This window comes from Anneissia japonica, unplaced genomic scaffold (genome assembly GCF_011630105.1).
Source record: "Anneissia japonica isolate Jap-2015-1 unplaced genomic scaffold, ASM1163010v1 scaffold288073_len612986_cov165, whole genome shotgun sequence".
In the NCBI taxonomy this organism is placed as follows: Eukaryota; Metazoa; Echinodermata; class Crinoidea; order Comatulida; family Comatulidae; genus Anneissia; species Anneissia japonica.
The window spans coordinates 517,696-542,206 of record NW_022731366.1 but is presented as its reverse complement, the minus strand read 5'-3'; the positions used below and the strand labels follow the sequence as shown (position 1 = coordinate 542,206).

At 33.0% G+C, this 24,511-nt stretch overlaps 1 protein-coding gene across 1 annotated transcript in view; it reads left to right on the top strand.

Moving 5' to 3' along the window:
* Positions 1 to 23,997, top strand: part of LOC117115364 (plexin-B-like) — a 49,425-nt gene extending 25,428 nt beyond the window's left edge. The window contains exons 10-37 of the mRNA XM_033259129.1: positions 313 to 405; positions 775 to 870; positions 1,024 to 1,111; positions 1,345 to 1,517; positions 1,945 to 2,102; positions 4,400 to 4,505; positions 5,473 to 5,606; positions 6,359 to 6,523; positions 7,507 to 7,603; positions 7,947 to 8,213; positions 8,457 to 8,597; positions 9,626 to 9,851; positions 11,593 to 11,741; positions 12,829 to 12,950; positions 13,298 to 13,363; positions 13,831 to 13,905; positions 14,459 to 14,525; positions 14,791 to 14,937; positions 15,748 to 15,904; positions 16,490 to 16,593; positions 17,093 to 17,201; positions 18,472 to 18,545; positions 18,825 to 18,962; positions 20,143 to 20,309; positions 20,925 to 21,072; positions 21,700 to 21,840; positions 22,233 to 22,307; positions 22,841 to 23,997. Of these exons, the coding sequence (XP_033115020.1) occupies positions 313 to 405; positions 775 to 870; positions 1,024 to 1,111; positions 1,345 to 1,517; positions 1,945 to 2,102; positions 4,400 to 4,505; positions 5,473 to 5,606; positions 6,359 to 6,523; positions 7,507 to 7,603; positions 7,947 to 8,213; positions 8,457 to 8,597; positions 9,626 to 9,851; positions 11,593 to 11,741; positions 12,829 to 12,950; positions 13,298 to 13,363; positions 13,831 to 13,905; positions 14,459 to 14,525; positions 14,791 to 14,937; positions 15,748 to 15,904; positions 16,490 to 16,593; positions 17,093 to 17,201; positions 18,472 to 18,545; positions 18,825 to 18,962; positions 20,143 to 20,309; positions 20,925 to 21,072; positions 21,700 to 21,840; positions 22,233 to 22,307; positions 22,841 to 22,954 (3,597 nt within the window). The 3' untranslated portion in view covers positions 22,955 to 23,997. The remainder of the gene's footprint in view (positions 1 to 312; positions 406 to 774; positions 871 to 1,023; positions 1,112 to 1,344; positions 1,518 to 1,944; positions 2,103 to 4,399; positions 4,506 to 5,472; positions 5,607 to 6,358; positions 6,524 to 7,506; positions 7,604 to 7,946; positions 8,214 to 8,456; positions 8,598 to 9,625; positions 9,852 to 11,592; positions 11,742 to 12,828; positions 12,951 to 13,297; positions 13,364 to 13,830; positions 13,906 to 14,458; positions 14,526 to 14,790; positions 14,938 to 15,747; positions 15,905 to 16,489; positions 16,594 to 17,092; positions 17,202 to 18,471; positions 18,546 to 18,824; positions 18,963 to 20,142; positions 20,310 to 20,924; positions 21,073 to 21,699; positions 21,841 to 22,232; positions 22,308 to 22,840) is intronic.
* Positions 23,998 to 24,511: the final 514 nt, after the last annotated feature.

Genomic DNA, 24,511 nt, shown 5'->3' with positions numbered 1-24,511 from the left:
GTACACAGGGGTAACCCCCACTTATCAGAAGATTTACTGGGTTCTTTATAGTGCACATGAGCTTTATATTCCTTATCAAAGATGACTTGTTCCACCTCTAGAACTGTAGACGAGAGTGCTGAACCAGCGCCGATATTGTTTCTGTAGGTTGCGGCACCCCTCCATTAACCGCTCGGCTATTTGACTCGCCATTCATCCAGTGATGAACAGAAATGGTTTCTTTTGAATGAATTAAATTTTGTTGTTTTAAAAGTTTCTTATTGAAAATCGTTTCCATTATGTTTTATATAATCAAAAATTTTTGGTTTTTAGGACTGTCCACGGCTGGTTCCTCAGAGTAAATATCCACTACTGCATTCTGGGAAAAGTAAGGAGATTGTAATTGAAGCCAGTCATCTGCCAATAGTATGTAGACGTTGTGTTTATATATTTAAATTGATTTATTAACCAACAGGTTGTCAAGTGATTGATTGATTAATTATTGATTTGATCAAATATATTATTTTATTGATTGACTGGTAGAGGTCTCGGGTGGTTGAATTATTGATTGGGTGGATTGAATCATTAATCAATCGATTAGGTAGTTGGTTATTAAACTGATATATTGATTATTTGATTGGTCAATTGAGTGGTTGATTATTCAAGAGATTGATTAATTGATTTATTGATTAGTCAATTGGTAATTGATTGATTGACAGAGCATTCATTTGGTTGGGATAATTGATCTTGATTAACTCTAATTTATATAAGGTATTGTCTCTGTTGATGTTGTAGGTCACCAATTACATTTGTGTTGTTGATGATGATGAAGCTAATCCAATCCAAGCTACAAGGAATAGTAACTCCAGCATTACATGTAACAGTTCCATGGTATTTTTATTTTATTTAATATTTGCATGAAATGAGAAACAAACAGCTTTTACATTCAATTTCGTAGTATCTTCTCGCATTGTTTTATGTGAAGAACATAGAACTGTGCTCCGATGCTCATTCATGTTATGTTTTTTTTTCTTCTAATTCTAGTACAAATATTCTGATGAAGTGCAGGAGAAGAACATAACTCTGAAAGTTGCTTGGAATAATAGTAACTATATAGATTATCAATTTATAGGTAATGATATACATTTATATTGACCAATATTGATTTTAATTGATAATCAGTAACTATATTGGTAATCAATTTGAAGCACTTCATATATATTGTAAATAAAGACAGGTTTTATAAACATTAAGTTTTTAAAGCATTTCTTATGCATATTAATTATGTAATTATCTTATATATCCATTGTACTTGACTTCTTGTGAACAATAAATACAAATTAACTTTTATTACTTTTTTTCTAGTAACCCTTTACAAGTGTTCAGTAGGTCAGCCTGATTGCAGTACATGTTTGTCTAGTCTTTCCACACCACCTGTCTATAATTGTAGCTGGTGCAACCGAGGCGGTTGTGTTTATGCCTCGGATTGTGTTGAAGCAGACATACCAAGTTCATGTCCAGCCCCAGTAGTCAACGAGGTCAGCTGTTTTGATGCATTACATTTTATGAAATGATTACATGAATTACATTTTGTTAACATATCAACATTTCACTATATCAAGTGACATCATTAACTTACATTGATTCATATTTTTTATTTTCAACACTTAATCACAACATAAGTAACGTACAATAACAATCAAAACATTCGAACCACTTGATCTGTTAGAGACCAGTTGGTTGTAGCGTATACATTCAGTGGCAGGGAGCAAAGTTGTCCCAACAGTCTTAAAATTCCCTACAGAGGCCAGAGGAGAAGCCTTTGCCAATGGTAAAGGCGTGTTGGCTTGGCCTCTGCGACAGGTGGCTTAAGCCCCTGTCCCTTCCTCTGCTGGAACCTTCCCTGGCTGAAATATCATAATTATTATTTTACTACTTGGTTTTTTTTTTGTACAAATCCTATAGATTGTTCCGAATGTTTTAGCCACATCCTCAGATGTTGAGGACGTTGATCATATCCAGTTGAATGGTACAGATCTTGGGAAATATGTTAATGAGGTTGAGATTGACGTCGGTGGGAAGCCATGCAAAATTATTAATGAGAGCTTTGTAGTGGGACGTAGGTTAGTGAACCTTTAACCCTTTTAACCGGTCATCATGTTGTTTAAAGTGTGATTTTTTAATTTTATATTTGTAAATCTATGGTTTTTATCGGTGTGCCTAATTTAAATGCCATTCTCATAACAATCTTAATATTAGTTTAGTACTAAATGAGAATCAGAAAGTATATTTATGTTGTTATAAGTGGTAGTCTTGTGACTAATGTGATTAATTAAATTTTTGCTCTGTGGTATGACAGTTCTTCCATTCTTCAATATTTGAAATTGACTGTATACATAAGAATATATCACATTGGCTTGTGACAACATATTTATTACTTTTATTTTAATGATCTTATGATTTCATTTATTTATTTGATATGATTAATTAAATTTATATGAGTGATTTAAATTGATTTGATTAATTTAATTTATTTAGGTGCGCTATTGTACTATAAGGTTTTTGGTCTGTGGTATGACAGTTCTTCCATTCTTGAATATCTAAAATTAACTGTATAAGTGAGAATATATTACATTGGCTTTTGACATAACCACTTTATTACTTTTATTTAAATGATTTTATGATTTAATGTATTTATTTGATTTAATTAATTTACTTTTATTAAAGTTTAATAGTAATAATTTAATTAAGTTGTAATTATATTTATTTCATATATAACATTTAATTTATCTGATTTAATTAATTCAAATAATTTCATATATTTAATTTATAGATTTATATTTCATAATGTGACTACCACTTTAATTACTGTATGAGATTTGTGGTTTTGATGTGAGAAATATCTACTTCAAACTAAGGATATCCTGAAAGATTTATGTCAAGTACATTGTGGTAGTATCTCTACTATCTGGCCTTGAACCAAAGATAATAAGAATCATTGTGCAATTGAAATAATAAATTTCTCTTGTTTTGCATCAAAATTTATGTTAAAAAGTGTACCAGATAATAAAAAGATTTTATGTATCATCTTAAGAAAAATGTAGGTGATTATAGTTACTATTTAGGTCCCCTACTAAACTACTGTATAGTCATGAGATACAATACTGGCACATGATTTTATAAAATTTTTACTGGAATGTGATATAAGGAAACGTTCTGCAATAATTTTACTTCAGCCTCTGCCAATCACGCCAGGGACCAACATGATACATAAACTTGTTTTGATCACAGTGAAAATTACCTATTGATTGTTACTTTTTAAAAATATTTACTACATTTGAGGCCTCATCAGCTTGCCTGGTTTAGTTATAGCTTGTTTAATAATAAAGTGCCAAACACTGCCACACTTGTCATACTCATTCACCATTATAAAATTCCAATTTTTTGTACACTACTGTATTCAACCTTCATGAATGAAGAAAACGAAAACAAGGGTGTTTCTTTCAATAACCATGTTTTATTCAAGCGTGAATTTGACTCAGCTTCATGGGAAACAATGACAAACAACGAATGACTTCCATCAAACTTATAAATGATGCAGTATGATAAGCATGCAAAAAAAAAAAAAAATGTTTCACTGCGATAAGGTCAGATTAAGGTGGGTCATAAGACTGGTCGCCATGTAATCTGGTGCAATTGGCAACTGATCCAGGGCAACTGCCCTAGGGTGAAGAGGAGGTGCTGGACCTCCTGTCAAAATTTAGAACAAAATCTGACTTAAGAGCTCCTTGGATTGGGTGGTAATTCAAGATGTTCATCCAGTTGGTGGGGGCATCCAGCTGTAAAACTTTTGCTACACTATATGATGATGTGGATCGTAAAGAAAAGGACCAAGGCCAGAGCATCCCCAACAATCAACACAGGACTAATTGGAGGACAGCTGCAGCGACCCGACTTAAAATGGGAATAAAGCCAGATGAAGTATTGGTAGCCCCTTGTAATACCCCAGATATATGAACATATGATTAATTTATTTTTATTGTTCTAAAAGCTAAAACTTCGGATTTCTTTCTAGATATGTAAATTTGTGTTTAATTTTTATCTTTACTTCTCCAACAAATGTTGTATTGTAAAATGTATCTGACATCAAATGAAGGAATATACTCATGGACATAACATTGTGTACTCACTGTACATCAACTTCATCTTTCCATTCAGCATGGCTCAACTCATTACGCATTTATAGATAGATCATCGATACTTGTTAAGTATTCTAAGTTATATTTAACAGAGGGTTACTTTTTAGGTCACAGTATAAGTATATATGCTAACGAATTGATTAGGAAATTTTTTTTTATAATGTATTTTTGTGAACATTATCTGTACAAAATATTTTAAATATTGTTTTGTTTTATTGTAGTGTTTCGTGTTGTGCTCCAGCTTTTGCTAACGAAGGCCAGCAGTGGGTGAACGTAACGGTAGCTGGACAGTCAACAGTCGTTTTTGACATACCGTTAAATTATCAAGTAATGTTACTCATTCTAATTAAGATAAGGCAAGATTTTTTATACCTTGGTTTGCAAACCTACTGCCAAGATGATTTCAAATATATGGAAATTTCAGAAGACAATGAAAGGTTTCCTTTATTTTTATTATGCCCGCCGCTGCCTTGAAATTTCCAAAAAATAAGATATGTATATTTCTTCCTAATTATATAAATTTAAAGCATTTGACCATATCATTACTACACTGTTTACATTCAACAAAAACATTTTATTCTTATTTTCTCCTTCTTGATGTTTTTGGCAAAACCATTTGCAAGAAAGCAAAATTAAAAAATTTTTTTTTGCCCCCTCCCCTTATGATCTTCAAAAAATAAGTTTGCGAAACAAGGTATAAAAAGTTTCGCCCAGTGATTACAAAAAAAAAACAAAAAACGGGAGTGTGATAATGGTTTTTATATTCTCATGTATGATTATATTGATTTTGATGGTGGTGGTATTGATAAAGGCCAAAAACAGTCTTACATTGCTCATGCCTAACTGACCAAGAAAAATCTCGAAATTCAATGTTTTTATTTTGCAAAAATATATATTCTCTTAATGACTCGTGCATCTGAAACAGATAATTGTAAAAAATTTCCTGGTGGAATGTGTCAATGTATCCCATATATTGGTTAACAGCAATTTAATAATGGTAAGCTAAAAAATAGATCATTGTACTTTTGAGACATTTTGTTAACCCAGTTCTCAAGTATAGCTTTGGAATAATGTTGTATATTCTTTGCTGATGATGTTGACAATGAGGACGATGACAACGACGATGTGTTGGTGGTAGTATATTTGATATAATATACACCAGTGATAATGGCATAAATATGATAGCACAGACCCTGTTTACAAATATGCGGTAGGTCTGGCAATTATGAATTTAATTATAAAATATGACAGTTGAAGGCTGTCCTTAATATTTATGACTTGCTATTGTTCACAGAGACCAATATTGTCATCTATAAGCCCAGCAGAGGGTATCATGGCAGGTGGAACAGATGTAATAATCAAAGGAGAAAAACTTAATTTTGAAACAATTAATGTCTATATCAACACCTCCATTTGTGGGGTTGAAAGGTAAGATCAACGACACACACCATACTTTATAAGCAGGGAGTGCCAGCTTTTTCTCGACAGGTGATTCATCATCAACACCCACCGTGTTTCATTTTCCCTAACAGATTTTACCACGACTCCCTAATGGCTATGGCCGGGCCCATTTTGCCAATTGCTGGTGCCACCACTGTTTCTTATTTGAGATTGTTAGTATAGTAACAATAAATTTACTGTTTTCGGAGGTAAAAATCTTTAACAGATTGTTTCTGATGTAGCTGTCAAAGTTTACTTTACAAATACTGTATGTCACCAAAAGTACCACAAGACTCATAAAATTATAGGCTTTAGTTTGTTCTTTGAATAATGTCCCTACACTACGTTAAGTACAACAGGAGTAAGATCATTTTGAAAATCAGATGTCCAGAATCATACTTCAAAGAATATTACCTCTAAAGATATACAACTAATAAATTGTGTGTGTTGGTTTTCCTATCAATTCTGTAAACTGTACTGTATGGCCTTTGAAAATGTGCTGTAACACTTCTAATCTTTGTAAATCAACTCAGGACTTTTGCTATTGTGAAATCTAAATATTAAACTTACCAGAACACTGATATTTTTGACAAATATATATTTTTTTAAAGATATCAAATAAGTCTCGTAAACTCATTTTGTGGTGATTTGTCCATGATAGAAGGAGAGAATTAGCACATGAACAAATACATAAATTCTGCAAATTCACACTTTTCTGGTTTTTTTTTTCAAATCCTTAGCAAAAATTCAACACACATTGTTTGTAAGACTGGAGCTCATGAAACGAATGCATGTTACGAAGTAACAGTTACATTTGGTTTTGTGGAGAAGCATGTGCCTGACAGGTTCTGCTACCGGGCAAATCCCAAGATCTTTGATTATAACCCGAAAAAGAGCATCAATGCGTAAGTCCATGCTGAATTTTTATTGTTTTTTAGTTTTAGTTTTTATTTTAAATCACTTTGTTTTTTATGTGGTATCTACTGTAAATGATGGTTTAGCAACCAAGTGATTTCAAATAAAAATTGTTGTTGCTGTGGAACACTTACAAATGATAGTGCATTGACATTTATTATAGTGGCTCGGCAAGAATTTACTTTTCTTTCTAAGATTGATTAGCACTCCAGAAGGGTCCCTTATCCCCTAGGGATCTAATGACAGTGGGTAATATATTAGAGATTTCAATTGCACGATGACGGTAGGATGTTGAACATAATGACTTCACTAAAAGTCTTCTGTGCATGCAAGAATGTTAAGTTCTCGTCGCATGGATTCTAGGTCGCAATTTGGCCAAATCTATGATGTGTGCAGATAATGTAGGACGGCCAGAAGGACAGTCACGCATGAGTGATTCCGTTTTAGCAAAACGAAGCCCCTACAACGTTTTGTGAAAGGTATTTTGTTAAGCTGGGTATACACTGTGGTGTCAGTTGGACCAACTCGATTCCATGGCAGTGGTGTATCTAGGAGTATATAGTGGGCATGAAGGTGAAGTTGGGGATCAATTAGGTGGGGGGTGGGGTGCGCAAGCTTGCAAAATTAGGTGATTTGAGACAGTGTGTACCCAGTTTTACTGCATTTTTTGGGCGAGTCGTGGCCGAGTGGTCAGGCTAGGGGTGGATGGCCGCCCCCCCATTCCCCTTCTTTTTAGAAAGTTAAAAAACAAAAAAATAATAATTTATTCCCCAAAACAACTCAGAAGTAATTCTGAAAAGAAAACAAAAATTTCCTGGTGGAATGTGCCAGGAGCACCATCTGTCTCTTATACACATCTAGATGTGTATAAGAGACCCCCCCCCCCCCCCCCCTCTTTTGGACATCTCTGAAGGCAGGGGCACTGCTACTACAGTCTTAACATTTATTTAGCTGATTTCTGTCCTTTTTGTAGAGGTGGCCGTGTCATAACAGTTTATGGTTCTGATTTCCAGTATGTACAGGATGCCAGGATGCGAGTGACTAAAGGGTCAGATCAATTTTTTTATTGCGTAAGTAATTTTTCTATATTAAGATTCAGTTTATAGAATAATTACTGTAATTTTTTTTATTAAAATGATTCTTAATATTGAGAGCTGCCACCCTCAGTACTTCTTACCTTATATTATATTTCACATATTATTTTAATTGTGGCAATATCGAGTTTATAGTCAGGACCCAAATGAAGATGACAAAAAAACAATATGTTCTTTCTTTTTCTCAAAGTAAAGTAGCATCAGACATATAAATCGGAGCCACATACTTCATATAGGCCTAAGTTTTTTTTTAAACCTGAATTGGCCAATAATGCTGTTTTACCTTTCATCTATCCATTAACTTTTTTCTCTTTCTCAGAATTGCAAAAATAAAACAGCATCATCAATGATATGTGATTCCCCAATAATTAGTGATTCTTCTTCCCGGAGAAAACGGCAGGCAACTAAAGGAGATGAGTTATCTGTCACCTTTATTTTGGATGGTTTAGAGCTGAACTCGGCTGGCTTGACCTATTTCCCAAATCCGGTCTACTTCAACTTCACAGATAAATCTGTTTACAATAGTTTTGTAGATGATGATGGCTTCTATTTGTTGAAAGACAGTGATACATATTTTTTTTTATATGTAAGACATATTTTATTATATCTTATATATTTTTTGTTTTTATTTTTTGTTTAATTTTTTTAATGTTTTTTTTTTCTAAATATATTTTTAAATTTTTCTTTTATATGCTAACAATTTCATAAGGTAAGGATGGATTGGTTCTAATGTAAATATAAACTATTTTAAAGTTTTTAATATAATAAGCCTGAACAATTTTTTCTGCTTTTGTTGTATAACTGGTCCTTTGTGTTGTCTGTAATACAGGGGTTGGACATAACACTGGCTAGTGATGTGGAAGATGTAAGCGTGTTTATTGGAGAAACTGAGTTAACAGTAATAGAAATTGCAATGACCCATGTGAAAGTGCAACTTTCCAGTGAAAAATATGATGCTACCCTTGTCAGTGTAAGTTACATTCCTATTTCATTCCATTACAATGTTTAGGCATAATTTGGGAGCAGTTGACACATGTGTAGCGGTTTGGGGGCTCAAAATTGAGGTCAAGGTTCAAATTCCTCAATCAATTTTGCATGTTTTAGAAGAAGGAGTATAAATGAGTTCCTAGAATAGGGTGGGAATTTTTTTTAAACCTTGTTTCGCGAACTTACTTTTTTTTAAATTGTCAAACGAGGGCGGAAAAAAATAAAAATAAAATAGCAAGTAGTATTATTCTCTCAAGGGATGTATTTTTTAATATCTATTTTTTAATTATTATTATTTATATCTGTTTTTGCCTATCAGATCAATCAACACTAATTTCAATTTTTACCGTGTTGTTAAAATGAAAATAAAGAAGTATCGTATCAAAAACATCATACGGAGGAGAAAATATAAATTTATTAATGAATGTAAACTGTAATATTAAAGGGATGGTTAAATGCTTTAAATATATATAATTAGTAAGAAATATACATATCTTATTTTTGGAGATTTCAAGTCAGCGGCAGGCGTGATTAAAATAAATAAAAACTTTTTTTTAATACCCTTTTTTTTGTGGTGGGGGTGCGCTAATTGGCCGAAAATAAAATTTTATTTCTATTTATTTGCTCAGTGGCCCATATCAGACATCTTCATGCCTGGTTGGGAGCAGACAGTGAGAGCACACACAACATACGTAGGCCTAGTCTGGCGTACAGTTTTCATGCGCTGAATTTATCACAATAAGGTAGAGCCATTAACATATCTTTAATGGTCGTAAAGATGGCATTTGGTCAAACACACACGACCTTACATAGCTATCTACCCTAATATTCGATGTTCAAAATAGGCAATTGTGCTCTAGATGTTTTTTTACATTTGACACCTGTTAAAGCAATGCACAGTATCTAAATTCCAGGTAAATAACAGAACTTGCGCAGATTTTTTTTCTTGCTTCAACGATCCTTAAGATACATATATATACGTATATACAATACAAACATTAATGTTCACAGGCAAAACATAACAACATCCACAAGGTTTTTGGAGATATTAAGTACCCAGGCATTGATTACATTGTCATGTTGATCATTATCTGCACGCTACTTGTCTTCATCATCATCATCAGCATCATTGCTATCAGGTACAAGTATAGAACAAGCCAGATCAAAAACGAGGTGAAGAACATTCTTCTTGAGATGGACGAGTTGGAAAAAACTGTTAAAGATGAGGCCAGACAAGGTACGCATTTAAAATGTTGAATTTTTGTATTAGCAAAACGTTTAATGTTTAGAGGCCATTTCATGATTAGGAACATTTAGGATATTACTGTGCTATAAACCCAAGTGTGCACATGTGTAAATTTGGCTAATGCAACATAATATGCTTTTGTCAATAAATTCATCATCATCAACGTCATCTTTTGTTACTGTATTCAACCTATTGGCTGAAAGTTCTCCCATAGTGCTTTTGTGCATGTCCCATATATTTGTTAAGTCAAATTTAACTAGAATAAGTACTGTATAAACCACTGACACCTTTTTTGAACTAAACTATCTATAAAACAAGCTAACCAGTGACTGACAAATGTAGAACAAATCAAAAGAAACCAGTCACTATCAACCTGGCTTGGCTGCAATTTAAAGCATGGTTTCCTTAAAATAGCTACACTATCGCGAAAGTTTTTTACTGTATAACATATAAATATTCTTTAAACATAAACATAATATTTTGTGAAATCTTATACCTACCACTTTTTACCTGCTTTTTTACTTACACTTTTACGTCTTTTAAGGTTTAACGAGAGTTTTTATTGTTTTTTACCTGTTTTTTAACATTCACTTTTACATACTTTTAATGGGTTTTATTTCTTTTATTAGTTTTACTTTTATTAGAAATTTTAAAGGTTGTTTTAAATTTTCAATGTTTGTTTTAGTTTTTAACCAACTTTTAGGTATTTTTTTTCATTTAAGGGACCCCAACGGAAATAAACCGATTCGGTTTTTTTGGGTTATCTTGAGCTGTATATGTTTTACTAAATTATCTTTTTATTGTTCATTGTTTTGTTATTTGTAATGTGTTGAATTATGCTCAAATACATTTGAATTGAATTGAATTGCAATCGATGCACTAGCGTAGTAGTCCCTGACGATATGGCCAATCAGTCAGCATCACCGAAAGCTGTCGGCGAGCATGTAGCGATGTAGCAAACAGGTCAAACATAAACAAGTATCAATTGAAATGTGGAATTAATGGACTTCAGCATACAAAAATCATGCTTAATATTTTCTTTCTTAATAATATTAAAATAATTAGCTTTATTTTAACACAGGAAGACCTGTTTTCGGCAAGTCGGTGTAGGAAAGAACCAAAAAATTAACAAATTGGAAAGCGCGTAAACGAAACAGTATCTAAAGGCTACCATTAACAACTGTACAAATTAAACATAAAAATACATTTATTATACAAAATAATTTTTAATATATAGGAATGTTGACATTTAGTGACCAGGACACCTCCAGAAACCCAGGCCCCCTTCGACTTTACCACGGATATCTGGCAACCCGGACACTTTGAGACCTTAAATGCTTATGCTTTGGTTACAAAATGTCCAGGCTGCAAAACACCCACAGCAGATATTTAAAGTATATATACACTATTAAGCAATTAGAATAGTTGCATATCATACACTGTGTGGAAAATATTATACAAAGTTTAGATTAATGCAAGAAAAAAATTCCTGAAGAATAAATCAGCTACATTTCTTAATAGTGAGTTTTGTTAATGGTTGTTGCTGAGGAAGGATGCAAAATTTCTAACATGTTTGATATTGTTTGCATTGTGAGCCAAATCCACTCATTGCATCTGACATGTGCTTTTTTTTAATTTAATAATTTCTGTTTTTGTTTAATTTGATCATTAGTGTTTTGTTATATTTTCCTAATTTACATTCATCAAAAGCTATTTGGTTTATTAATTGCAGCCATAGCAGACCTAACACTGGGGCTAACGGATCTTACTGAAGACTTGAAGGGCGTTGGAATGCCTTTCCTTAGTCACCGTGATTATGCATGCAGCATGTTGTTCACAGGTTTTGAAGTTATACCCGATTCCGTCGAAATTGATGAGAGGGTAGGTGCAGTTTGCCATTAGATATTTAACCCTATGCAGTGTATTACATGAATATGTACCTGGATGAACTGACTGGTCCCAAGTTTAATTCAAATATAGATAATTATACAGATGGTGTAGGCTGGTATTATGCTGATGCACCATCTCCCGATGGGGAAAATTGGTCCCACTGCAGGGGTTAAAAACACTAGAAATGGCCATTAAATTTTCATTGGGATAGGGATGTAGTTCCACATTCTCAATTTCCACACCCTCAGGCCGAAACCATACATACCACCGATGTATTGATTACAACAGGGACAATTCCATTATTTTTTTAAAGGAAATTCTGCGGAAAAACTTTACTGTATTCATCTAAATCCCTTCTCCCACCAAGGTTTATTTCATCCAAGAGTCGCATGAGTTCTATGAGTTAAAAACTTGTGAAAGTCGTAAATTACTTGGGAAAGGACCTCTATACAAGCTTACTACGTGTTAGCTACGAGAGAGGTACGACCTTACAGAGTTGGTTACGAGTTATATTTGAATTATGCTGAGCGAATCATCAAGTTCACTACGAGATTTACGAGATTATTACGAGCATAATGAGTTTCTATCGAATTAGATGTGAGTTAGGTACGAGAATTCGGACCAAATGTTCCTGGTGATTGTAACCAACTCGGTGTGCTCGTACTTAACTTGTACTCATTTCGGGGTGCTCACATCAAACTTGTGGATTGCAAAACCGCCAACGAGTATCTCAAGTAGTGTACGATATAGGTTGGAGTACCCAGAGTACTCTACAAGTTACCTGCAAGTCCTTCAAATTTGCTATGAGTTGTCAACTCATAGCACTGATTTTGAAGCTGTTCAAAATTATTAGAGTTCAGAGCTGAATTGAGTAGGTACGAGTTCCCTCCGAGCTTCCCGAATCATCCTACAAGTTTTTTCCCAGATAGCTGAGTTAGTAACTTGGCAAACTCTTCTAACTCGTATGCTGGAAAAGACCCTAGTGGGAGGGGCCTAAGTATTTTACTCATAAACTACCACTCCACTTGTATCATATCTTTGAATTAGTTTTTATGTACTATATTTTTTCTTATATTAGGATGAAGACCAGAGGGAAAACACTGCACTTCTCAAATTCTCAAAGCTCTTGATGGACAGGCAGTTTCTACTGGCATTCATACGGATGATAAACAACAATGATCAAATCACAATCCGTGAAAAGTAAGACTGAGAATGTAGACTATGAACAAAACATGTGATAAAATCTGGAAAAAAACTCTCAATCAATCTATATTGAATTTCTCAAAGTGTACACAAGCCGATTGTTACACTAGACCTACGGTTTTTAGTCCCTTATCACCAAACAACTAGGCGAGGCTGCCACTCGGACCAATGCCAATATTATGGCTGAAGTTTGCAGTGTACTTGCCTCAACCGCTCTATCAACTCTGCCATACAGTATATTACACATGGCTGTTGCGCTACTTATTATGTAATTTACATCTGTATACTTCTTTTATGTTGGATCTGTTTTTTTCTTAACATTTTTTTTATGTCTACATTTGCAGAGGTAATTTTGCATCATTACTAACTGTTGCAATGATTGTGGAGAATAAGTTGGAATATTTAACTGAGTAAGTGGCATTTTAGATGATTTACTTTTTAAGAAGTAAACAAAAAATGAATCCTTTTTTGTCTGATGAGTCATCATGGGAAAGGGGAGGGGGGTGGCTTGGCCTTCTCCGATGTGAGAAAAGCTTTTTTTCCAAAGCCTCATAAAGATACTTGAATAAAAATTATAAAGATACTAAAATAGAAAGCATTGGGGTCACATGATTAGCTCCCTTCTCCCTTAGCTGCATAAAGAGTCTTGTTTAAAAGTATTTAGGGTCCCAAATGATTACTGACACAGAATAAACAACCATTTATTCATTAAACTAACCTCAAAAAAGACTGCTAAAATGTGATGTCTTGTACAAATGTAGTAGATATACACTATGCATACTTGAGGGAGGGAAATACATGAAGTGCTTATATAAATTGTTCAGTCATCTTATTGAATACCATGTCACATATTTCATGATCAATTGATTGATTACAGCATCCTGGAGATCCTTCTAAAGGAGTATATTGAAGATCATATGTATTCAAAGAAGGCTAAGCAAGTGCTGATCAGGTATGTGATACTGCAGTGCCCTATAATAGTTCTTAGCAAGACTGAACTGGTGGAAGCCATTGTGTGCATGTGTATACTGTAAATTCTATCGCTGCTTCTTTTTTGTTTTAGCTAGAGGGACAAGATGGTAATGTACAATCTATCTAGAGCACGGTTAGGAACTCTACATACTGATAGGAAAGAAGAGAAGATGAATGTCGATCAGCCCGTGTATGAAGCATACCGTAAATTCTTGAATAAGCGCCGCACCAAGCATGATTTTTTTCGCTAAGCGCCGTTTGGAAATCCCCTCGGCCTTAGAGTATACTCTGTGTGTAATGAAACATTTTGAGAAACAGAGTTTTAATAACACAATGACTACACAAGCATATCTTTTATAAACTTTTATTTACGATGTAGGGCCTATGATGGGAAACGGTCATGGAAAGCGGCCACGCCAATATTTTGTTAATAAAATAAGTGCAGAACCATTGTTCATTTTTTTATTTATATCAAACATCTAATTGGTGAAATTATTAATACCAATGATAAATGAAATTACTTAATTTGACAGGAATGAGACAGTGACAGAGAAGCTTTTGTCCAATTGGATTGCTTTGTCTATGTACAACTATCTAAAGGTAAGTTGTCCACCCTGCTGTTTATAACAAACAATTATACACAGATCACTATGCATTAAAAAAAAAGCTTTAGTTAAGTAGTTATCGGTCTTTTTTTTTTGTATTCAAGGGGGTGGAGGGTTGGCTTATACCAAAGAACTATGATATACTCTATATATTTTTTTTCTCTTGGATATCTAAGTTTTAATTCTGTCTGTCGATACAAAATTTTAAAATTTAAGATGGCATGTTATGAAAAATTAAATTACATTTTTTGTACTCTTAGTTTCATGCTGCGTTCCCACTCTATCTGCTGTACCAGGCCATCAAGTGCCGGATCCAGATGGGACCAGTGGATGCTGTTACCAATTTTTCCACTCATTCCCTCAGCATTGATCATATTTTACCTTCCGGAATTGAAGGAGAAGAAATTGTAAGTAACCATCATCACTAAATTATTGAGATGATTTATTTATTTCCAAACCAAAAGCGATAAATTCCCACCTACAGGATGGACATTCCTAACTCCTGCCCCACCGAAAAAACAAAGAAACAAGAAACAAAACACAGTTACAAAGGCTTCTTAAACCTGGATATGTTTTAAAATGGGAGATCGAAAATGTTTAAAACTATTTAAAAAGATATCAGTGTTACTAATTTTACTAATTTCAGAAACAATATGGTTGTAAGAAGAAGGTAACCTAGAAATAGAACTTTGTTTACAAACACAAACACGACTGAAAGGAACATCGAAAACATGCAAAGACCGTAACACTCTACAATTAACATGAAGACCAAACATATGAACAAAATTAGAACTGTAGTGTGAATTAAACATATCTATACAAAAATAACATATATAACAAAAATATTTATCAGTGGGCAGCAAGTGACCACAGGAGTACCCAAAACAGTTGACAAAGGATTTGTTGAACTGAAAATAAATTTTGTCAATACGATTTAACTGAGAATGGGAGGCAGAACTAAAAATAACGCAATAGTACTCTATTAATATTTCGAACATTTCTCCAAATAGAACAAAGCATGTTTTCAAAATGATAATATATGGTCAATAAATACACCAACATCATGATGAAACAAAACTTTCTCTTATTAAAGATGATACAGGACTTGGGTGAAGATATGCTGACAAACATGATTGTTATATAATGACAATACACGTTTAGCTTGTGTGAACACAATAAGATGAACTATTATATATGATAATTATTTTTTATTTTAGTCTCTAGTGGTATTGCTGAATGATGAAGATGGGGAACAGATTGAAGTGACAGTGCTCACCTGCGATAGTATCTCACAGGTAAAGACAAAGCTCCTTGACGGAATGTACAAGAATCGTCCCTTCTCAGCCCGACCAAAGATCGACGAATTGGATCTCGGTATGTATAATGTGTTAAGCTGGCCACTTGCTGCGCCCCATGTTCGTCAGTTGATGCGATTTTATGGGGAAAGAAACGCCACAACATGCACGAAACAAATCGTTAATGATGATTCATTCAGACTGCCACTGACAGCGTAACGTATTATAGCATTTCCTCACAGGGAGCAAAGTTTAAGTTGTCGTGCAGAGGTCCTAAGACTGTAGAACGCCACAGTGAGTAATCAGCCTTAGTGTGTCGTGATGAATACTGTACAAATATTTATACAATTCCAGTGCTGAAACATTGACTCAAAATTACCAGCAGGGGATAGTTTTACCATAGTTTAAGTCAATTTTTGGTGTATAAATTTCAGTCCTAAAACCTAAAATTAGAAATTTGAATTATAGCAACTATTTATCATTAAAAATACAGAAAAAAAAGTGGCTTGGAAATAAATTTATCATTGGCAAATTTTCAACTTATGCAAAATCAACTTACAGGTAGGTAATGTTGAGTGTAGTATTAGTTGATTCTTCGAATTGTTTTCTTTTTTTTTATTTGTTTACTGCTTCAAGCACTTTTCTTTGGTATTATTCCAAACAGAGTGGAGAAATGGCAGAAATGGCCACCTGGTGCTAAATGATAGAGACAATAACTCACTTAGGTCTGGCAACTGGCAGAAAATCAACACCCTCACTGATTTTGGGGCAAGTAACATGTTCATATTTTTTATGGCAACAAAAATATTTCAGACTGTTATAAATTTTGTAAAACACAATGAAACTAATACATATGACTACGTCAAAAAACATATGTTTAATGTTATAATTATTGTTGTTCTCATCATCACTACTGTTCAGTGGCGTATCTAGGGTGTGCAGCCCCCAATAAATACTCGCACTTCCCATTTTCCCCCTAATGGAAAAATTATGCTCAAGTAGTTAAAAATCACCTTATTTAGCGAGCTATTACCCCTCACGTAATCATCGATCCGCCACATGCCCTCCATTTTAAGACTAGGTACTCCACTGCTACTCTCATCTTCTTAATTATTTTATTATTATTCATTCTCAACAACAAGAACAGTTCTTTTTCAGAATTATCTATGTGGTGTGTGGTGTACACATTATTATTACACCAATCAATCAGTCAATAGAAACATTAACAAACAATAAATTGAGGAGTAATTTTATTCATTTTTCTTAGGTTCAAAATCGATCTGTGGTGGCATTGATTGCTAGGAAGAGTGTTGTGAATGTTGATGTACAAGGTGATGTTGTTAGTCCAACGTCTCCATATTTTTCTAAAGGACAAGGTAATTGCCATTGGTCAAGTCAGTGTATATTGGTAGATTAATTGTAGTAATTATGTATCATCTAGCGCTATTGGGAAAAAAATCATCTTGGTATATTAACAAAATTAAAGAACTATAACAATATGACATTCTTTGTATGAAAGGAAATTACAGTTGTTTTCATAGTGAGGACAGCAAATTCAAAAGTCATTTTCACTGTGAAGGCAGCAAAAGCAAAGATCTTATAAACACAAGATAGCGTTCTCAGTTATGTTGGCCTTTGTGCTTGTAAGTTTTTCTCATGTTGTACCCAAATAAATAAATTGAAATTGAAAAAATTCTCTGCAATTTTTCCACGTGCAAATTCTGTAATAATGCAGTGTACGTCCCCTCTTGCAAAAGTGATTACTTTTAAACTTTGATCGCTTTAACCATAGCGTACACCGCACAACTTTACATTTACACAAAACAATAGAAGTGTCAATTTACAATGTGCCCACTCATTATAACAATTAAGGAACAATTAATGTACTTGGCAACGAACTTTGGCATGACACGAACACCTTATTTCAGATCCATGGCAACAACTAGGATGCCCTCTCCAAAAAGTGATTATTTTTCTGCCAAATCGACGCTTCTATTTGTTGCGCGTAAAAGAGAACACTATCTTGTGTTTATAACATCTTTGATACAAACCAAAGATCTTATTCCTGCTGATGATGACATAATTAATGTCAAAATATTGAATCTCGACACGATAGCATGCATTTCGATGAGTATGTATTATACTATCTTAAAGATCTTATAATTACAAGATAGCGTTCTCTGCGATTGTTGCATGCAAATTCGGTTATAATGCAGTGTACAGCACCCTCTTACAAAGTGATTACTTTTGAACTTTGACCAATTCTGTATCAACCGTACCACCGTAGTATAAACTAGAAAGTATCAACCACGTGTACGGAGCCATCTCAGATCATGGCAACAACTAGGACACGCTCTCCCAAAAGTGATTACTTCTCTGCCAAATCGACGCTTCTATTTGTTACTCATAAATGGCAGAGAATGCTGCCTTATGTTTTTAAGATCTTTGTTCAAAAGTTGTTTTCATTGTGAGAGCAGCAAATTCCAAAATTGTTTTCACTGTGAGGGCAGCAAATTCAAAAGTTATTTTAAATCTGAGGGCAGCAAATTGTAAGGCTAATTTAAATGTTGTTGCCACTATGAAGGTAAAAAATATTAACAATTATGAAGCTACAATCTTGCCAAATTTAAAATTTTTACCATTTAGGATACCAAAATGTTGTGTTGACTGAAATCCAGTTTGACTTTCAGCCTGAAGAAGGAATTTCCTACTATCACTTGGTAAGATCAATCTAAAACAAAAAAATAATAAATAAATCATTAAAAAGAAACAAAAAAAGAACAAATTCAATATTTATTTATTACATAAGGAAACTAACAAAACTAGAGCCAATTCTATAGATTTACAAAGGTAGCTGACTACATTTTTGACATCCCTTTAAATATGTTGCATTCATAAAATTGGGGATTTGTAGAATCAGGGTTCTTAATTGAGGGTTTCTGCTGTACTATAATTACTATCTCTATATTTTTAATAAAAAGTTTGCTTTCCTATGAAAGGTGAAAGATGATGATTCAGCTGCTCCAAGAGACCTGAGGTCTGAGGTTCGAAAAGAATTCAAACGAGGTCAAACCATCCAGTACAAGAGAAAGAAAATGATTAAAGAAGTTCACTTTCCAAGACTGGTGTCCACAAAGGTGAATGTTCATGAAGATCTATCAAGTTTTAAGAATTTAAATTTCACATCTTGTACATTGCTGTGAATCTGTATATATTATTTATTTTAAATTGTTTCCTTTTATGAAAGCACCGTTTCTATGCTACACGTGACCTGTGCTGCCAAAATGTCAAAGAAAATGTTGCAATCATCACAAGTCATTGTGCATTATAACCCAACGTTGCCACTGATACTCAGTTGCGATGCATCACCTTATGGGGTAGGCGCAGTGCTATCGCTGTCTCTTATACACATCTAGATGTGTATAAGAGACAGCTGCTGTACTATAATTACTATCTCTATATTTTTAATAAAAAGTTTGCTTTCCTATGAAAGGTGAAAGATGATGATTCAGCTGCTCCAAGAGACCTGAGGTCTGAGGTTCGAAAAGAATTCAAACGAGGTCAAACCATCCAGTACAAGAGAAAGAAAATGATTAAAGAAGTTCACTTTCCAAGACTGGTGTCCACAAAGGTGAATGTTCATGAAGATCTATCAAGTTTTAAGAATTTAAATTTCACATCTTGTACATTGCTGTGAATCTGTATATATTATTTATTTTAAATTGTTTCCTTTTATGAAAGCACCGTTTCTATGCTACGCATGACCTGTGCTGCCAATGGACAGGCGTGGTTTTTCAAATAAAGTATTGTTTTGTATTGACCAAGAATAATTAATAATTAGCAAATTCTACACATTGGTAAAGCTTTAAAAAAAAAAAACTTTGTTTCCCAAGCCTGACCAAGTAAAATCTAAAAAAATAAGGAGCCCAAAATATTTGCATGGTGTTTCAAAAGCCCACTTTTCCAGCTATAATGAATTTTAAACCTTAACCTAAATTTTAGGTCTTTGTATTCAATTTATGGGCAAGTCTCTAGTTGGCTCCTTCATTCAGAACCCCCATCAGGCAAATTTCTGGAGCCACTGCTGATTCTGCTTGTGTATAACACCGCCATTTTTTTTCTAAGAATTACCTTTCTCCCCCTGCAGGTTCCATCAATGTTATCAATAATTTTTTCATTGCTATCGTCATTAGTTCATTATAATTATTATCATCATCATTTGTTTATTTCATTAATCTACAGTATCTGTCATTCCTTCATTAATTGTAATCAGTCATTCATTCATTCATTAATTCATTTATTAATACTATTTACCAGGAAACAATTCAGAGGTATGTGGATGACATGTTCAAAGCTATTGTGAAGACTCCAAATAACACTCACAAGGTGCCCCTTGCTATCAAGTACCTATTTGACCTGTTTGACAAGGAAGGAGGGAAGCATGAGGTTGACAGCAGTATTCTGAAGACGTGGAAGAATCACAGGTAAGAGAAAATTGTATTTATAAATTGTGTTGATAATAGATTGTAAATAGAGTAGCAGACATTCTAGAAGCCATATATATTGTATTGTTAATTTAACAATGGTTGAATATATAATTTTTTGAATTGCAGTACATTTCTGTCAATATTTACTAAGGCTAAATAAAAAAAAAAATTTTCGTTGTAGTGAAATTAAAAAAAAAAAAAAACCGAAAATGTTGAACCTCAATTTCTTACATTTTGGGTCGGTCGAACGTGGCCAACACATTAATTTTTTTAATTTGGCCTAATGCCCAGTTAAGTAATTTTAGTTAATAAATTTATTTAAGCTAAGACTACAAATATGATTTTTGAATGTCTGTTTAATATGCCCGTATTTGGGTGTAATATGACATCAATCATGCCGAAATATGGGCACATCACACACATATGTCACATAAAATATGATAGTTTTGACAAAGGTAATAAAAAGGAGGTGGGGGGGAAATAGTTCTACTTTCATCAAAGTAAGTTTATACATATTTTATTTGCATCTAGACCCAAGTTTCCATGCTAAATATCAAAGCATAAGCATAAATATTTAGAATAATTTTGACCTATTATTTGTTTCTTTGGCAGCTTTCTTGCACGTTTTTGGGTGCCAGTGATTACCCATCCTAATTTCATCTTCGATATTGCTCAAATGAGGCCTGTAGAGGTTGCGCTTGATATCATTTCTCGTACATTTTTGGACTCATGTTCGGCCGTCAAGATCAAATTTACCAAGGTAAGATTTTATAATTGACATTGTCTGTAATATACTATTGTAGTTGGTGGATTATTTTACTAAAAGGTGATAGATTTGTGTTCATATTTGCATAGTTCAAACTTACATGCTTAAAAGTATGTATTATTGCATCATCGTTAAGTTCATCATCAGTATCACTATCCATCATCATCATATGCATCATCGTTATTATCATCATCCTACATCATAATCATTACTTTTATCATTCTTATCATCATCTTTATCATCATCTGCACTATTATCATTATAATCATCATGATCATTACAACATTATTATGCTGTGTTTACCCGAAGTTGCCCTCTATCTAACTGGTAACACCAAAATCTGGCTGTCATGTGTGAAAGTGCTACTACAGGCCTTAATCATCAAAGATCAAAAACTTTCAATGCACCATAAAGTTCTGTCCAGACTATAAAATTTTATTTGACAAAAACATGTGATATGCCTAAATATGGTCATGATGACATCACATGTTCATATATAGGCAAAACATGACTATATTTGGACAAAAAATAGTTTTTTGTCAAAGAAAGTTTTATAATATGAAAATATATGTGACACTTGTGTAGATATTTGTTAATATTTTATTTACATTTTCTTTACAGGAATCGCCAGTAAATCGCTTACTGTACACGAAGGAGATTGAAAGTTACCGTAAACTTGTGGATAGTTTCTATTCCAGTGTTAGCAACATGCCTGATTGCAATCGCAAGGAACTGGTAGAGGAGCTTGACATTGCTTGCCAGGTAATTAGTTTTAGAGGTAGGCTTGGATTGGGTTGGATTGGGATTGGATACACACCAAGGCTAACTTGTGAAAGACTTGAGACTTATTCCCGGTGGGGTACTTCTGGTGGTGAATTTGGCAGTACACAGGGAGACAATCCCCTACTCTTTTGCGAAGAGTGTACTGCGTTTCTTTAACATGCACATGGGCCATTTTGCATACATAACCAATGGTTTAAACGTCTTTTCCAAAAGATGGTGTGCTTTTGATACCAATTGCATTTCAGCTAGCATGAATTTACTCTACATACTCTACAGATGTTTCATGCAGTAGCAATCTTCAGGAGTGAGTGGATAGGAAGATAATGGAATATATATATATTATTATTTCATGTAACTATTTTTTCATTCAGAATTTTAGTGGTTTGTTTAGTAAATCCAGCACACTTTATCACCTGTATTCCTATGCTGAAGAACACAAAGCAAAGGTAAGCAAAATATGTACAAGATAATACTACTGTTTACTTCCTTATTTTTATGTTCCTTTCTCAAAAGCTACCTGGCCACAAATATTTATTGTGTTATGATAAATATTTTGAATATTGAATAAAGTAAAATAATGTTGCTAATTGTGAATTATAAGGATTATATTAATGACGATAAAAGAAACTATGACAGCAACAATAATTGATAATTATAACAATAAGTCATAATATCATAATACTAGTATTATTATCTAAGATAGTATTAATACAAAAATTTAAAGACAGTGATGCAAGCAGTCAACAGTGCTACACAGTAACAAATTATGCACAATAAGAGTGATTTTTTTGTATAATTTGTGAACAATTCCATTTTTATGTATATTTTTTAATTTATATGATTCTTCTCCAATTTTGTAACAAAATGTATTTTAAGAAATTATAATTTTTTTTTTAAAGAAATCCCTGTATTGCAGAATGGGCATTCTTTAATATAAAAATTATCTTGATTAATATATTAATTGTACTTATTTTTGTAGTTACTGAAGGTTCTAAGAGATGAAGTTGAAGTAGAAAACAACATGGCCGACACACTGAAGGAAATTTCCGATGTTTTGAAGACACCCAAAGACAAGAATGGACAGATGCATTGATAGAAACAATGCACAAAACCTTGTATTGAACTAATATTGGCCAAATCCATTGAACAGAACAGTCCTCAGAGTATTGTACAATTGTCGTATTCGAATGGGAACTTTCATACTCAACAGAAAATTTGTTAAGTACTTTTTGTATTCCTTTGGTTAAATAATGCTAACTTTTCGTTGAGTAACATAGTCAGCGAGTAAGTCCCAATCGAATACGAAACATTATCACAGTATGTAAATTGTCCAAAACAGGAAATCATATAATTAAATTCAGTTATAATATACTTTTATATGAAATTACATCTATTCATGCTGAAAAGAACAGTCCCCAGAACATAGTACAATAATATACAGTATAAATTGTCAAAAAAAGAAAATTGTATAGTTAAATTCAGTTATGAAATACTTTTATATGAAGTTATATCTACTCATATTGACAGGAACAGTCCCCAAAGAATTATACAATAATATACAATAATATACAATTTGAAAATTGTCCAAAACAAAAGAGAAAATTCTATAGTTAAATTCAGTTATAATATATTTTTATATGAAATTATATCTTTTCATACTGAATGGAACAGTCCCAAAGCATTGTATAGTTATCACAGTATGTCCAAAATAAAAAAAAATTATATAGTTAAATTCAGTTTATGATATACTATTATATAAATTATATCTATTTCATGCTGAATGGTCAAGTCCCCAAAGCATTGTACAATGATATATAGTATGTATATTGTCCAAAATGAGGAAATCCTATAATTGAATTCAGTTACAATATACTTTTATAAGAAATTATATCTATTTTTGCTGTGTCTAAGAATTTATAATTAATAAGGATTGATTTTTAATTTGACTGGTATTAACCAATTAAATTCATATAATAGGTAGTACTTGACTAAAATTTGTTTACACATTGAATTGGTCAATTGATTGCTTCGCGTTATTATATAGTAATCACTAGAGTGTAAACTGTGCATATGAAACAATGCAGAATTGTATATTTTCTGAGCTGGCTGCTATAGGAAGAGTGCCACCATGAGGCCTATGTATATGTAGGGTACAACTGCTGTCACCTACCATCGGTTGTAGCCCTTTTCAAGTAGCCTCCATTTGTTTCTCTACTTTGCTTGTTCATTTTTTTAGCTACTATTACTATTTATTAATATTTATTTATTTATTAATAATATTAATTATGATTTTAATTAATGATTATACTTAATAATAATTTTTCTATTAACCTAGATAGAATAAAGCCAAGAAAAGTAACTCATAGCAATAGTGTACTGCTCATATAAATTCATATTCTTCACATGGTGCTCAAGTGTACAATCTGTATTCGAACCTTTCATATAATTAAATTGAGGCTACATATCCAGTCACTCGTTGCAAATCGTGTTTCAGAAATAATGGCCAAAACATTTTGGAATGTAAACATTTAAAAAATTTAAACTCTGAAGGCTGATTTCTCAAATACTGTTGTCTAAACAGCTATATGTTTAAATTCCTGTAACTACATAAAGAAATGAAGAATTTACATTATTTTTTACCATTTTATAG